This window comes from Nesoenas mayeri, assembly GCF_963082525.1.
Source record: "Nesoenas mayeri genome assembly, chromosome: 3".
NCBI classification, from domain to species: Eukaryota; Metazoa; Chordata; class Aves; order Columbiformes; family Columbidae; genus Nesoenas; species Nesoenas mayeri.
The window spans coordinates 120,762,520-120,776,286 of NC_137544.1; the positions used below are offsets into that span (position 1 = coordinate 120,762,520).

Sequence of the window (13,767 nt, forward strand, 5' to 3'; positions counted from 1 at the left end):
TAAAGCTGCATGAGAGGAGTAAAGTGCTGCTTCAGCATTTGCTCAGCTTAGGTAAAATACAACACTTGGCGTGGCTACAACAGGTAGATGTAGTAAGAGATAACCATAGCCTGGTGTAACATTGCAAAGGGGGAACATTAAAATAGAATTTCAATTAGTTAAACTGATAAAATAATTTTAGAGTGTTAAATATGTTCAAATACTCATTACGATTCAGATAGTACACAGTTTTTTTATATAAGAATTTATTTATATTGTTAGCCATTCTTATGTAGCATGTATTGTTCTATAATCCATTCATACTCCAGGATTGTTTTGCCTCACTTCTCCTAAGAAATCGTAAGCCAGCTCTGAGATATCAAAGGCTTTGTGAGTGTTTTCTGACGAGAGCAGATACTGAAGCGCACCGTCGTTCTCTCGGCTCTTTTTCAAAAAGTCGGCGATCACCTTCCAGCGAGACGCTTCCGACTCCTCCTCAGCCCACTTGTAGTCGGGGAGGGCAGTCGAGTGGAGAAGAGGGAAGACGGAGTCGTGGTACGCCAGGACAAACTGAGACTTCAGAAATTCTTGATCTCTCTGCACGGAAGAGTATTTGAAAATACTTAGTGCAAATAGGCGGTGTTGGCAAGCATTTCTACGCAAGTATTCTCTGCTGCCCAGGCAGAGGGTTGCAACAGTCCCACGCTCCTCACAGCACTTGGCAGGAGGTACGGCTGCACTGTAAGTACTGTTACTTTACACTCTGACAGGACATTCTGTGTGTGGCGGGAATTATATCCTCCCCTGTAAAGACCAGTTTGCAAACTGCAGAGACTAAGAGTCAACCTGCTCAATTATCAAACACTGAAGATCTCCTGAGCACCACACAAGGTTTGTGTGACTCATTTTCCCCACATACACTAGAAAACCACTTTGTGCAAGGACATGCTGCCTCCTAGAAAACTCACTGACCACCCAGACTCTTCCAGAAACAAGGACATGCTGCCTCTTAGAAAACTCACTGACCACCCAGACTCTTCCAGAAACAGCAGCGGGACTGGCATTGAACAGTTCACCTCTCAGCAGGTGATTTACACCTAAGTGCCACAACCACGCAAAAGGAGTTGGAATTGGCCAGGCAGCAATCCTACCGTGGGAGGGGCACACAACAAATCAGGTAAAACTGGATGGTTCTGGGATAGCGAGAAGTTACCAATACTTTGAGCAGATCAGCTTTCAGTTTGGATGAATGGCCTTGAAAAAGCAATTCTGACTCAACAGCATTTTATTTGCATACACAGGGAGATCCCCGTGTGTATCTGTTCAGTAGCAAGCACAATGAATGCAGGATCCTGCTGCGCCACGTCAAGTGTCTCGAATCAAGAACCAATATTGGAAGCGCATGGTGGAAAGGGCCACACTTTGGGTAGGAACCTGTAATAGCTTCCCCACTAATAACCAGATACAAACACCAAGACAAAAAGTTACAAGCTAATTTCATATTCCTTCTCCTTGAGTACTGTTAGAAATATCAGTAAGAAATGGTAAGAACTGCATTTAGCCTATCTACAGTTTCTAAATAAATATGCTGAGAGGAAAAGTTAACTTGCAATAACAGTGACAGAAAGCTCCTTCGAATTAGCTTTAAAAAATGTCCAAGAAAAGCCTCTAATTTATTACCTTCTCAGATCTTTTCAATGTTGTTTCTCGGTCTGCCCAAGCACTCTACAATGAAATGAAATGTAACATCAGAGTGGGATTGTGGAGATGTAAAACAATTCCATTTTCAGCTGCAAAAATCTCTCTCGCTGCAACCCCACAGTATTTAAGCTCCTGTTGCAGTCCCACTTTCCCCACCCTCCCCATTCCTCCCTTGCGCCAGTTGACTTAATTTAAGCAAACAGCCATTCCACCACGTGTTACACGTGTGAGGATCTGCGGATTTTAACTATCAGAGAAATGAAATCATAGAAATGAAATAAAGGGGATCCACTTTTCAGAATTATTATTTTAGAGTGTTAAATATGTTCAAATACTCATTACAGTTCAGATAGTACACAGGTTTTTTTATATAAGAATTTATTTATATTGTTAGCCATTCTTATGTAGCATGTATTGTTCTGTAATCCATTCATACTCCAGGACTGGAGTATGCCTACAGGCCTGCAGCAGTGCAATCGTACTTGACATGATTATAATTTTTCTGCTGTTTGGCTTTTCCATTTCTCTTTTCACAGGATTAAAAAAATGGCTCAAATTTTGCAAATTATCTGGAAATCCTGACACATCAGATGGAAACGAATGCGATGGAGATAACATACCCGGAGCGCATCCATCAGGTCTGGTTGATCCATGAGTTGAGGGAAAGTTGCTAAAATAGGATTACAGATTAATTCTGAAATAGAAAACCACACGTTAAAGGCCGAGGAAGAAACAGGATGGCTTTCAAGGTATCAACACATGAAGGTATTCAACATATCCTCTCCCCTCAGAACATTTCAAAGGGAACATGAGCTGTAATAGCGCTCTGGAGCACAGGGGAAGCAGAAAAGCTCTCTAACAACTGCGTTCTCTGACTGTACCCAACTCAAAACATAAAACACCATTGCTGCTTTATTAAGAGAAACCAGCAAGCAAGAGACCTTCCTGATTTAACGTGGGAGTAGAGCGAGGTGTTTTTCCTCATTTCTGCACCTGTCTTTTTTCATAAACACCTGAAATCGTGCTGCTGGATTTGGATGTTATGAATAAACACACTTGCATTCTACCTTGATCTGGCTTGTGTTGCGTGCCGTTTTAAAATAACCGCGTGACAAGCGGCACGGTGTATTTCCCGCATCATCCACCCGCAGAGGTCTCCTGCCCGCTTTTCAGGTGAGCTACAGGTGATGTGAACAGCTGGCTCTCCTGTTCGAGCTGCATCACAAGCAGGCAGGGCAGAGCTGCCTCCTGCGACTGCCAGGAATCGAAGCTCTGGTACAACGCCCAGCAAAACTGGAGCCCCCGTAGCGCAGAGGTCCTGTCGTTATTTTAGTGCATGAGATTGTGGGTAAGATTTCAAGAGTGCTGCAGGTGACATAGAGAGGAATTTTGGTTGAAGTGGTTTTTTCTCTTATGATTTTAAGTATTTAATCTATGCTGTTGTTTCCTCATGTTGGAGTTGATGGAAAGTTTAGTAAACACCAACCATTTACTAATAACAAAACATTTCGGGGAAGCAAGCCAGCCCTGGTCGCTTTTGTGAAATGTAACAGGGATTTTAAGTTGCCTATTTCTAAAGTGACAGTTGTTTTTGAAATAACAGAAATCGTCTTTTGTTACACCAGAAAAAAAGTAGAAAATGGCTCCCAGAACAAGTTCTGAAACGCTGGGGTAAATCCTTTCAACCATTTCAAATGAAGACTGAATCCAAATGGATGCAGTTTAACTCCAGGAGAGGTCATCACCCTCATCTGTTGTCCTACATGATAAAGATCAATTCAGGTAAGTGTAGCCATTCTCAACTGGCCTTTAAAAACTTAGAGTTTTCAGTTTCTCTGTGATTAATTTATTAAATAAGGTATTAATTTATTAAAGGGCCTGAGTTTAAGATACTGAGCATGTATATTAACATTAGAGAAAATCAGGAAGTTAAGTCCTGAGCACCTCTGATAGATGAACCTGTAATTCAGATGCCAAGGCATGGCTACAGATTGGAAGTTCAAAATGGTAGTAAGTGCACAAGCAAATTCATTTGCCATGGGATTCAGTCTGGAGAGGAGACACAGGAGAAAGCACAAGCAAATGGCTTTGCAGTACCAATCTAAATTCACCTCTAGTACAGTAGAAAATGTAATTTTTCAAAATGGAGAAGACTATACACTACAACAGTTCTGCTGAAGGAAAGATGTGGAAGGAATAAGGTAGAGTTCCAAAATCAGTGCAGGGCATTGAGTTCTAATACCCGAACCCTTCCACTTCTGCCTCTCCCTGCTGCACTGCCCAATAAGTAAATAATAACGAAAAAAAAAGATGACTTGGCCTCAATGACAAAAACATCTGCCTAATCTCTTCTGTAACTCATGAGAACATGCATATACTAGAAATGAATGAGTAAACCTGTGTGCTTGTCTCATCTCTCAGTGCATGGGTGGTGAAAAAGAAACATTTCTCTTCCAAATAACCCTTCACCTTTATTTACTTATTTATTTAGAAATAACCTTTTACCCATCCACATAGGCTTTTTAAAATGAGAACTTCATTCATACTTCATAGAAAACAGAACTATTCTTGTGGTTTTTGCGTTCTGCGAGTGAACCCATATCAAACAGGGCAACGCATTAGGTGTGAGTTGCAATATTAGTGGTTGGAAATGCAAACACACCGAGCGGTGGTATTCACAGCGAGAGGCTGCTCGCTTTTGGGAGCTGGGACAACAGCTTTCTGTTTGGCCCCACAACACCGAAATCCGACACGTGGAGCATGACTTCCCAACCTTGTGAGACGGTACCAGCACCACCAGGGAACAAAATCCTCCTAGTAGCCTGTATCAGTGAAGTTGTTCCTGCAGAGCCCGCTGTCTCTGACAAACAGGAGACTCTGGAGAGAGTAATTAATTCCCTTGATGAGCCCAATCTTTCTCCAACACACTCTCCATCACCAAGTTCTTCTCCACAACAGCAACTCTTACCTGTGCTTTGTGTGCTTATTCTGTCTCTCAGCAGTGCATCACCAAGTATTTGTCGATAAAACACCAAGAGATGGGCGTAGCACATGCTGCCAATTAATGTTTCTGGTAGCAAACTGAAAAATAACAAGCAGTTAAGATTTTTATTCAAAATTTCTCTGAGAAGCATTGTTCACCAAAATTGAGAGTAATGACAGCTTCATGGAGATGATTATTAGCTCCTGTTGGCATCTCCGTGAATTTCTCACAACTTTGGAAGGTGCACAGTGATACAGCTGTAACAGAATCTTGCTGTTGCAGTTTTCAATCTTATCTAAAGACTTTTTGTTTGTTTTCAACAAAATAGCTCTACATGTCTAACAGAGATCGAGTACAATATGCAGGTGACACAGCCCTCAGATTTTTTGCAAAGCCAGTGTTCTGGGGAAGGGGAATGCTTTCAGGAACCGTTCTAGGATATCTGAAATACTTTTCCATTGTCTGGCAGCACACACAAATACTTACTTCAGAGTGTCTTTTGATTGTGCACTTAATGACTTCAGTTTCACTACAAGCACAGGCTGCTTCTTCAGTGTTATGAGCTGATGGAAAACACTACTGCCTGCTTTAAGAAATAAATAGCCAATATGGAATCAGTCCTTTTGAAGGAACGTTAAGAATTAGAAGATTAGACATTTTAAATTGGCAAGAGATGTTTTGCTAAAATTATAATGATTTAAGGATGGTCTAAAACCCAGGAGGAATTGAATATCTAAAAACACATGTAGGACTTGAACAGCCCGGCTTGGGAGCTCTTTAGATCAGCGCAACTGCTGAGCCTTGGGCCATCACCCCAGAGCCAAGAAGTGTTAAGTGCAGGTAAAGAAATAATTGATGACATTTATCAGAAATAATCCTCAACCTGCAAAAACTGGAAATTACAGAAACATGAGCACTGGCTGTTCTGAATCCCACCAGCCCTGACAATCAGCTCCCTTTCACGTAAAATAAGAACATGCAAAAGAAAACCAGGCTGTAGTGAGCGCTTGCTAACGGGAGAGAATGAGAGCATGTTGTAAAATAGGTACAGCATTTGTTGTATCATTTCATCTACATAACTTTTAGGAGAAACCACACCTCTTCTTGATATCGATGGGTCAACCTCAACGCCTCTCTCATAGGGAGTACCGCCGTTTAATAGCAGCTCGTGCATCCTGGGAAGGAAGAGCAGCACACGTAAAATAGACAGGAAGAAACCTGTTATCTCAAACAAAACTGACGAGTATTGTATATGAAATTATTATACTTAATTACCAAGTAATCAAACCTCAAATGATAAATTTGAAGCTTGTATTATATTGGGCAGCTAGTTAACTATTTTAAAAGAAACCAGCAACACTGATTCTTTTCTACATCACTCCAATGTTTCTCTTATATGAAATCTAGGAGTTGTTTCACTAATGTGTTTTTGAGGAGTCACCGCTTTAGTATCAAATTTTAAATAAGAAAGATTTAAGATATTGAAAAATAATGTAATCCTAGTTCAGGATTGCACCTGCCCCTATCAGTGTGTAAGCATGAAATAGGAACTTTACTCCTAGCCTAAAATATATGTATATACACACACATGTAAATACAGAAAGGGAAAGAGAGAGAGAAGGAAAACAAACTTACTTGGGAGGAACAGGCAGTCCGTTAGGAGTAAAGAGCTTCAGAAAAGCCCAGCCACAGCTCAGCTCTCCTCTTTCACCTGTTGACTAGAGAAAAAGATAAAAGCAAAGTACTTGAGCAGCTAAACCACAGTGAGTAACTGAACCACAATTACTTAGAATAATCACAGAAAAATGGTAAAAGCCCCAGATTTGTGGTAAGCAGACATTGACTCTGTCATATTCACAGGTGGCTGAAGATGTTTACCAAACAGCACAGGCAGTTATGCTGAAGTTGATCATCCACGAACACATTTAAGAGGCAAGGATTTATAAAGCCACGAAATACGCATTGAAGAGAAACCCAAGCGTATCAAGCTCCTGGAAAAGAAGAAATGCACAGCTACAAAGGTAAGAACCGCCAAACCTGCACTGATGCTCTAAAGAATACAGGAGAGAAAAAAAAACTGACACAGAGGGTTTCCCCATCTGCTTGCAGAGTTTCCGAGGCAGTGACCCTGCGTGTGGGAAGGTTTATGCATTCCATGGGGAAGGAGCCGATCCCGCCTGCCCGCCCAGCCTTTCCAGACCCACAGCACTAACAGCAGGTACGAACTTGTACACACCGTGGTCTTCATTTACACTTTGGAAACAGAAGCCGACAACTCTGCATAATCTTCACTGCTCCAATTAGCATGAGGAGGGTCATTATGCCCTGTTAGGTCTGTGAACCATCACACAGCCTGCTTCCCTCCAAATGTACGCTCTGCTGATCTGCTGCGCGCCAGCTCTGCATCCCCACACACTATCCGTGTCTCCTCGCATCACCACAGGCGCTGCGCTCCTGCACCCCGAGTTCATACGGGTGCCAGTTAGACAGAAAATAGTCCCCTTTGCAACTTCTCTGTCCATGTTTTCAAAATTCTGTTGCCCACCAGCGACCTGTTCCAAAAAGCCACCCTATCCTCCAAATATTAGTGTTTCTTACACCCCTGCCTTCTATTACGGGAGTTCTTACAGGCTTTACCAGCTCTTGTGTCACTACCTGGTGTGCTTGTCACAAGCACATGCTGGGTGGACAGGATATATCTGTATCGCAGTAGAAACCAGTGTCCATACTATTTAAACAGTTAAAATTGTACTTTCCAAACTATATAGCACAGTAGTCTGAAACAAAATCACAATGCTAGAAAAACAATGCAGGAGTGAAGAGAGAATCGGTGCTTTGTGATCACATTGCATGAGACCTTTGGCAGAAGTTATTTCAATGTAAGTAAAAGTGCATTCATGTCCACTGGTCAGAATGTCTTTTATTCTCTTAAATATTGACTAGAACTAAAAGCTCCAAATCCCAGCATCTCTCTCCTCCCTCCCAGAAGCCAAAAGGAAGACAATCTTACAGCAGGCTAGGAAAAGCTCAGCTAAAATTCCCTTTGGATCTCACATTTTGCTACTTGGATACTGCAGATTAACACTGAATATGTGACAGCTGGTTCACTTTATAAACCAGTGCTTGGAGCGATTTATATTGCAATTCACACACTTACGTTGCGAATATAAGTGATGCCAAGTTCAAATAATATACCAATGTCTGAAGACAGAGAGTTGGACCTGACAAAACAGTCACCATCGAGCAAGCTGGGTAAAATGCCCGTTACCTAATACAGAGAGAGGGAGAAAAAAAAGTGAACGTACATATTAAAAACACCCTCTGATTTTTAAAGGCCATCGAACACATCACTTATTCACATCCAATCTCAGACCAAATGCCACTGCATATAAAAGAAATTGCTATGAGTGTGGCCCTGCATGGCACCTGAATCATGGGACAAGGCGTGTGCGCTTTTTTTAATGAAATTGAAACAAAAGTGGCTGGTCTGCTCCTGGGATCAATTCAGAGTTAGGCAGTGCCACCAGCCGCATCACCAGTCCCTCCCACTCCTCCTTCCCCCTGACTCTCTTCTTCAAACTGTTTTTGCTCCAACACTTGGCTTAGTTTGAATTAATGCACTTTGACAAGTCTTGTCTTTCCTGCGTGTCCATTTTGGTTGCAGTCCATTTTATTTCAACACAAATCCCGGCAGTACTAGATGCTGTAAAGAGATGGTTACTGGCTGTGTCACTCCTACCTTTGGAGAAAAGGACCAGGTTTGAGGATTTTTAGGCTGCCATGTGGCTCTCACTGTGTGAATGTTACTCAGCACCTAAAACGTATTAAGTGAAAAAAAAAAGCTGTTTCTTTTGGAAAGTTACGCAGCTTTAAGAAAATGCAGTATTATCCCAGATTAATCCAACGCTCTACACACAACACAGATGAAATCACTCTTGCTCTTCAACTTTATCAAATGGTTCCAGTTTAAAGGGCTACAGAGGAAGTTTTCTCGGAAGCCGCAGAGCACTTTCCAACCATCCTGGCTTCACACACACTAGTAATAGTCCCTTTGCCCCCAAGAGTGTTCAGCGCAGCTGAAAGAAAACTGCCGGATCGTCAGCGTTTGATGCTGTTAGAAAAAGCTGCTCTACACATATGCACAAAGGATCAGCGGCAGGTGGGGAAATCTGAATATGACCCTGACCCAGCTATTCCCAGGCCTGTCCCAGGGGACAGAATGGCCCAGAAACAGCTCATCACCAGCACGAAGGAGGAAGGAGGCACAATGGCAGGTGGGGGAACCGAAATTAGGGACTCAGAGGAATGGAGCTCTCACCCCAGCCCCTCCCAGGGCAGCCCAGGAACCGGGTGTGATGCCCATCGCCATGAGTCACACTAATCAGAAAGTAAATTAAGCATCTCAGGATTGCGTGTGTGCGTGTGTCTCAGAGACAAACAACTGGAGGAGCTGGCTACCGGAGGGACCGGAGCGTGAAAGCTCCTGAAAGATCCACGCCTCGAGACTTTTTTTGGTAGCCAAACGACTTACCCGATTGCCATCGAACAGGCAGAGTCGGACGTGTCTGCTGAGCACCTGGATGCTGACTCCTGGGAGAGGAATCATTTTACAGCTGCATACAGTGACAGCCAGCGAGACTCGAGTTGGTCTGGGACAGATCTGAACACAAACAGAAGGGTTCACTCTCCAGGCTCCTCCTGAATGGGGTACCAGTTTCTTTTTATTTACTGAGATGACAAAATGTAGTGTTCATGAGACTGGATTCTTCTAACCACAAAGTTTGTGTATTATAAGCAGCAACAAAATTTCTTCATAAGCATTTGTAGCAATCTCCTTAGAAGAGAGTTAAATATTTTAGTGTGACAGAGAGAAGCTCCTATCAAAGTCTGAGAAGAAAGGAATATTCTAAAAATGGTGCAAATCCAGCTTTCTTACCAGTAACACTCACCGTATCTTTCTCAGAGTCCCACACCAAGTCTTTGAAAGCCAACTGCGATGGAGTCAGTTCAGGCTGCAAAAAGTAACTTGCTCGAAACTCGTTGCCTACAGCAAGAGGAATTTTTAAAATTGTTATAATCTTTGTTACCACAAAATGAGCAACACCCAAAATTCAGCTGTGGCTGAACTTTCTTTGAATATTTGACTGGTCCAAACAAAAGTGTGGGGGGAATTTTCTACCAGTGCCCTTTAAAAGGGTACTTTTATTATTCACAAGTACTAATGCAGTGTTTCATTCCTGAAGCACAGTGATTTAATTAACAAAAAGAGCTATTGACTGGAAACAGTTTTAAACAAAAAGACTAAGAATATATGAGATGTGCGATATATTCAGTGTAGAGGCTCCAAAAGATCTCCAAGAAAAAGAGAATATTAAAAAAACCATCATTTTTCTTCAATGGGAAGTATCTTCCAAGTCTTTGAAATCACTAGGAAATTTGTTATTGCCTCCATGCAGCCAGGATTTTACACAGATAAATTAAAAATTAATTGAAGAAGAAAACAAATCTTTTCTACATTATTGGACAGGTCAAATATAGCATGTCCAGATTACCCATTATAATTAAGCAAGACTGATTTTAAGCTGATAAGCAGGATGAGAAACTCGCTGCAGCCATTTGGGAATCCTGCACTGCAGTTATTGTGAGAAGATCTTACCTTCTTGTAAGAGCTGGAAGAGCGTGGACAGGCGGAATCCTGCAGGAACCGCTCCGGTGGTGGCCAGTACCTCTACTGTGTCATTCTGCAAAAAGGATATAAGTGTTCCTTAGTGTTCCTGTTTCAGGTATTAACTCAGCCAGACTAACATGTTGTGCAGCCTATTTCTGAAGCATTAGAGAACATTTTTATAGCATTTCTTGCTACAAAAGAAAACAAAATAGAGATGTTAATTAAAAACATTGTTCTGTACTATGAGATGCAGTGTTTGAGAAAAGCCAAACCTTGTGTAGAAAATAATTATCATACTGGTAGGTGAAGTTACTGTGTAAGAGATCCACCCACCTCTGCGATGGCTCTTCGGATGGCACTCCAGTGAGAATCTGTTCTGGAAGAAAAACAATGGGTTTGGGGCTTTTAATATAAAATATCATCTTAGTGTGGACAAAAATGTAAACACTAAATACAGCTTTGTCTTTAAATACCTGCAGCTTAATAACCATATGTATGTGAGATACTATTAATGGCACATTTCTCTCCACTAAGACTGACTGACAGTCTCAGGAGCTGAAACAGAACTCGATCCATGACCCAGTCACTCTTTGATTTTCTGGCAGGGAAAAATAAAAACAAACCAAAGCAAAACTCGCCAACAAACCCACTCAAGTGAAAACATGTCTGCAAGCTGAAAAAAAACCAAACCAAACCAAACCAGTGTCTGCTGTACTGAAAAGAAAAACTCAGTCACAAAGAACCAAATTCCCTTGTGAGGTATTCTCACAGTAAGCAATGATTTTTAGGAGGAGAAGGAAGAATTTTATACTTATTTGGTTTCACATCACTCCCTTTACCTTTTCTTAATTTCAGTTCCATCTGCTGTTTCATCCACCACTTCTATGTGTTCTTCGCTTTGCTCTTGGTTTTCTTCATCTTCATTATAGACCTGTAATTCAGATTCAGAAAGGGAAAGCGCTGGATTCCTTCACAGTTCTCTGCTTAAAACTGCTTTCTCTAATGAATGTAAATAGTTTATGAGACGTTAATAGTTTAGAAGGGGAGATTTTCTGTGGATCCTTTAAGAAGAGAGCTACATCAGGACTCCAATCAGTTTTATGCAGCTGTATTTTCATTAATATCTCCAAACCATAGAGGTGAGGCTGGAACAGAAGGCTGCAGCGCACTGACCGCCAGGTAGGTTCTGGGAACGAGGCCTCTCTCCCCTCTCGAGTTTTCGGCAACCCACCAGCCATCCGCCTTCTTGTCGTGGATAAGCAGGACTTCACCTTTCTTTGCCATTAGGAGAGACAAAGACAAAAAAGACCAAATATTTCAAAATGGCTCCAAGCACAATTAAAAAGAATACTAAAAAACCTTTTCCCCCAGCAGAAATCACAGAGTAACACAACAGCACTGCGAAAGCCACTTCTCCCTGAATCCCGCAAGGAACTGCTTGAATCCCAGAAGCACGGGCTTTAATTATAGTCATTGCTTAATACAGAATGATCTGCAGTCAAAAAGCTCTGCAGAGGCATATTTACCGTGAATGTGAGATCCCCTTCCTGCTGCGCACTGAAGTTTCCAACCGCAATACATTCTTTAACATTTGGGTCATCCAGCAATTTATCCTCATCGTCTGCTTCCTCACTGTCTTCCTCCTCGCTGCTTTCTTCAGCTTCATTCTCATCTTCACTCTCTTCCTCCTTCTCATCTTCACTTTGAGGATCTTTGTGATGTTCATCATCTCTACCCAAAATAAAGAAAACTTCGGTTTTTTATTGTGCTATGTAAAATTAATGAAATTGCTGTAAAGCTCTGCAATATGGGCTTATCTCCAAGGGCTTTATCCAGCTACAGAACTTTCATTGTTGTGTTTTACTCTGTCCTGATCTGAAAAACCCTCCAAAATCCTGATGATGTTTCCTCCCCAAGCGCACAGACCACGTTGCATCTGCTCCTCTCCACAGCCACGTTACAATTCAGCCATTAACCAAAACCCCCAGAAAATGCCACTGAGTTCTTCACAACCGCATCAAGAAAACAAGCCCCAAAAGAGCACTTTTAACCCTGTGCAGATAATAAAGGAGATGAATTAACAATTTTTCAGGGTCCTTTCCAACCCTACATGTACAATTCTGTTAAAGCGCAGATTGTATTGATTTGTTTAAGCTGCTCACACTGCGTAATTCGTCGTGACCTTATCCTGATCCAAGACAAGAACAAGTTTCTGCAGCTGCCGAGAGAGTTTTAGCAACAGCTTTTCTTCTTCTTCTTTCCTCTGATTATAATTCCCCACAGGCGCAGGCTCGTCGGCCTGAGGAAGAAGAACACAACAAATTGTTCAAAGAATCAACATTTTTTGGACACATCTTACAAGCTTTCGCCCTCCTGGGCTGCTCAGTGACAACCTCCTTCCCCTTTTGCTCTGCCAAGAGGAAATCTCACAGTCAATTTCAAATCAGTTTCTCCATTCAAATCAATTTCTCTGCTTCCAATGGAATGCACTGGGTTGATAAATATTTTATAACGTGTTGATGAAAGATTTTAACTTGGGCACAATAAAGCATTACAAATGTGCTTTTAAATAATCCGGATGGATCCCATAGGTCCCAGTCAGGGCCGTGCAGCGCTGGGCATCGCTCTTGTCCTGCGGCACCTCAAATCCCAGGGGTGGGTGTTCTCTGAACACTCTTTTGGGGAAAACAATGAACAGATTTGTGCCCGCACTCACTTTTTTCAAAGCACGAAGAGCATTTGTGTTCTCATCTAGCAGTTTCCTCAGCTGCGTACATCTGCATGGGAAGCAAGGCGGAGAGATAAAGTTCGGATAGGAGCGACCCAAATCCCGCACTGATGCTGAAACGTGGAGATGTGGATACTCGGATCCTCCCCCCGCCCTGTGCACAGTGTGGAAAGCCCCAGGACGAGCCCAAACGCCAGTTTAGCTGATTATTATGTGAGGTGCAAGTTCGCAGGTAAAACCACCTGGGTGGGGAGCGCCTCACCTCAGCCACAGGGCCTCCCGCTGCCCGGGGGCCGCGGCCGCGCTCTCCGCCCGCAGCGCCTCCACCTGCAACACAGCACAGGCGCCTGTCAGGCCCTGCCGGAGCCCGCCCCGCCCCGCACCGCCCCGCACCGCCCCGGTACCTGCGCCTGCAGCTCCCGGCTCCGCCGCTGCAGCCGCTGCAACGGGCCCCGCGCCCGCCGCCCCGCCATGGTTGCCAGGCAACAGGCGCGGCGGCGCGCAGGGATGGCGTCACTTCCGGGCGCTGCGGGGCGGAAGCGGGGCGGCGCGGCCTGGGACAGCCGCTGGGTTAGAATGGCCGCGGGCTGCGCCGTGCAAAGCGGGTACAGCGAGCCGAGCTGCGGCCCCACGCTGCCCCGCCCGGCAGAATCGGAACCGCAGGACGTCCGGGGTTGGAAGGGACGTCCTGCCAAAGCAGGAACACCC

The 13,767-nt window shown here is 43.3% G+C and overlaps 2 protein-coding genes across 2 annotated transcripts in view; one reads left to right on the forward strand and one right to left on the reverse strand.

Annotated features, from left to right (window-relative positions):
• Positions 1-13,767, forward strand: part of LOC308038737 (two pore channel protein 2-like) — a gene marked incomplete at its 3' end in the record, with an annotated part of 31,341 nt that overhangs the window by 4,896 nt on the left and 12,678 nt on the right. Inside the window, exons 3-6 of the mRNA XM_080341514.1 lie at positions 437-1,405; positions 2,217-3,462; positions 6,524-6,684; positions 6,773-6,881. The remainder of the gene's footprint in view (positions 1-436; positions 1,406-2,216; positions 3,463-6,523; positions 6,685-6,772; positions 6,882-13,767) is intronic.
• On the reverse strand, positions 298-13,532 carry NPHP1 (nephrocystin 1; the record flags this gene model as incomplete). The annotated part of the gene is given in 20 exon segments (XM_080341386.1): positions 298-576; positions 1,660-1,704; positions 2,301-2,374; positions 4,649-4,761; positions 5,150-5,249; positions 5,762-5,838; positions 6,299-6,381; positions 7,821-7,931; positions 8,403-8,477; positions 9,195-9,323; positions 9,613-9,707; positions 10,320-10,404; positions 10,665-10,707; positions 11,171-11,262; positions 11,505-11,606; positions 11,858-12,062; positions 12,494-12,630; positions 13,048-13,108; positions 13,322-13,452; positions 13,455-13,532. Coding segments are annotated over 20 exon segments (2,115 nt in total).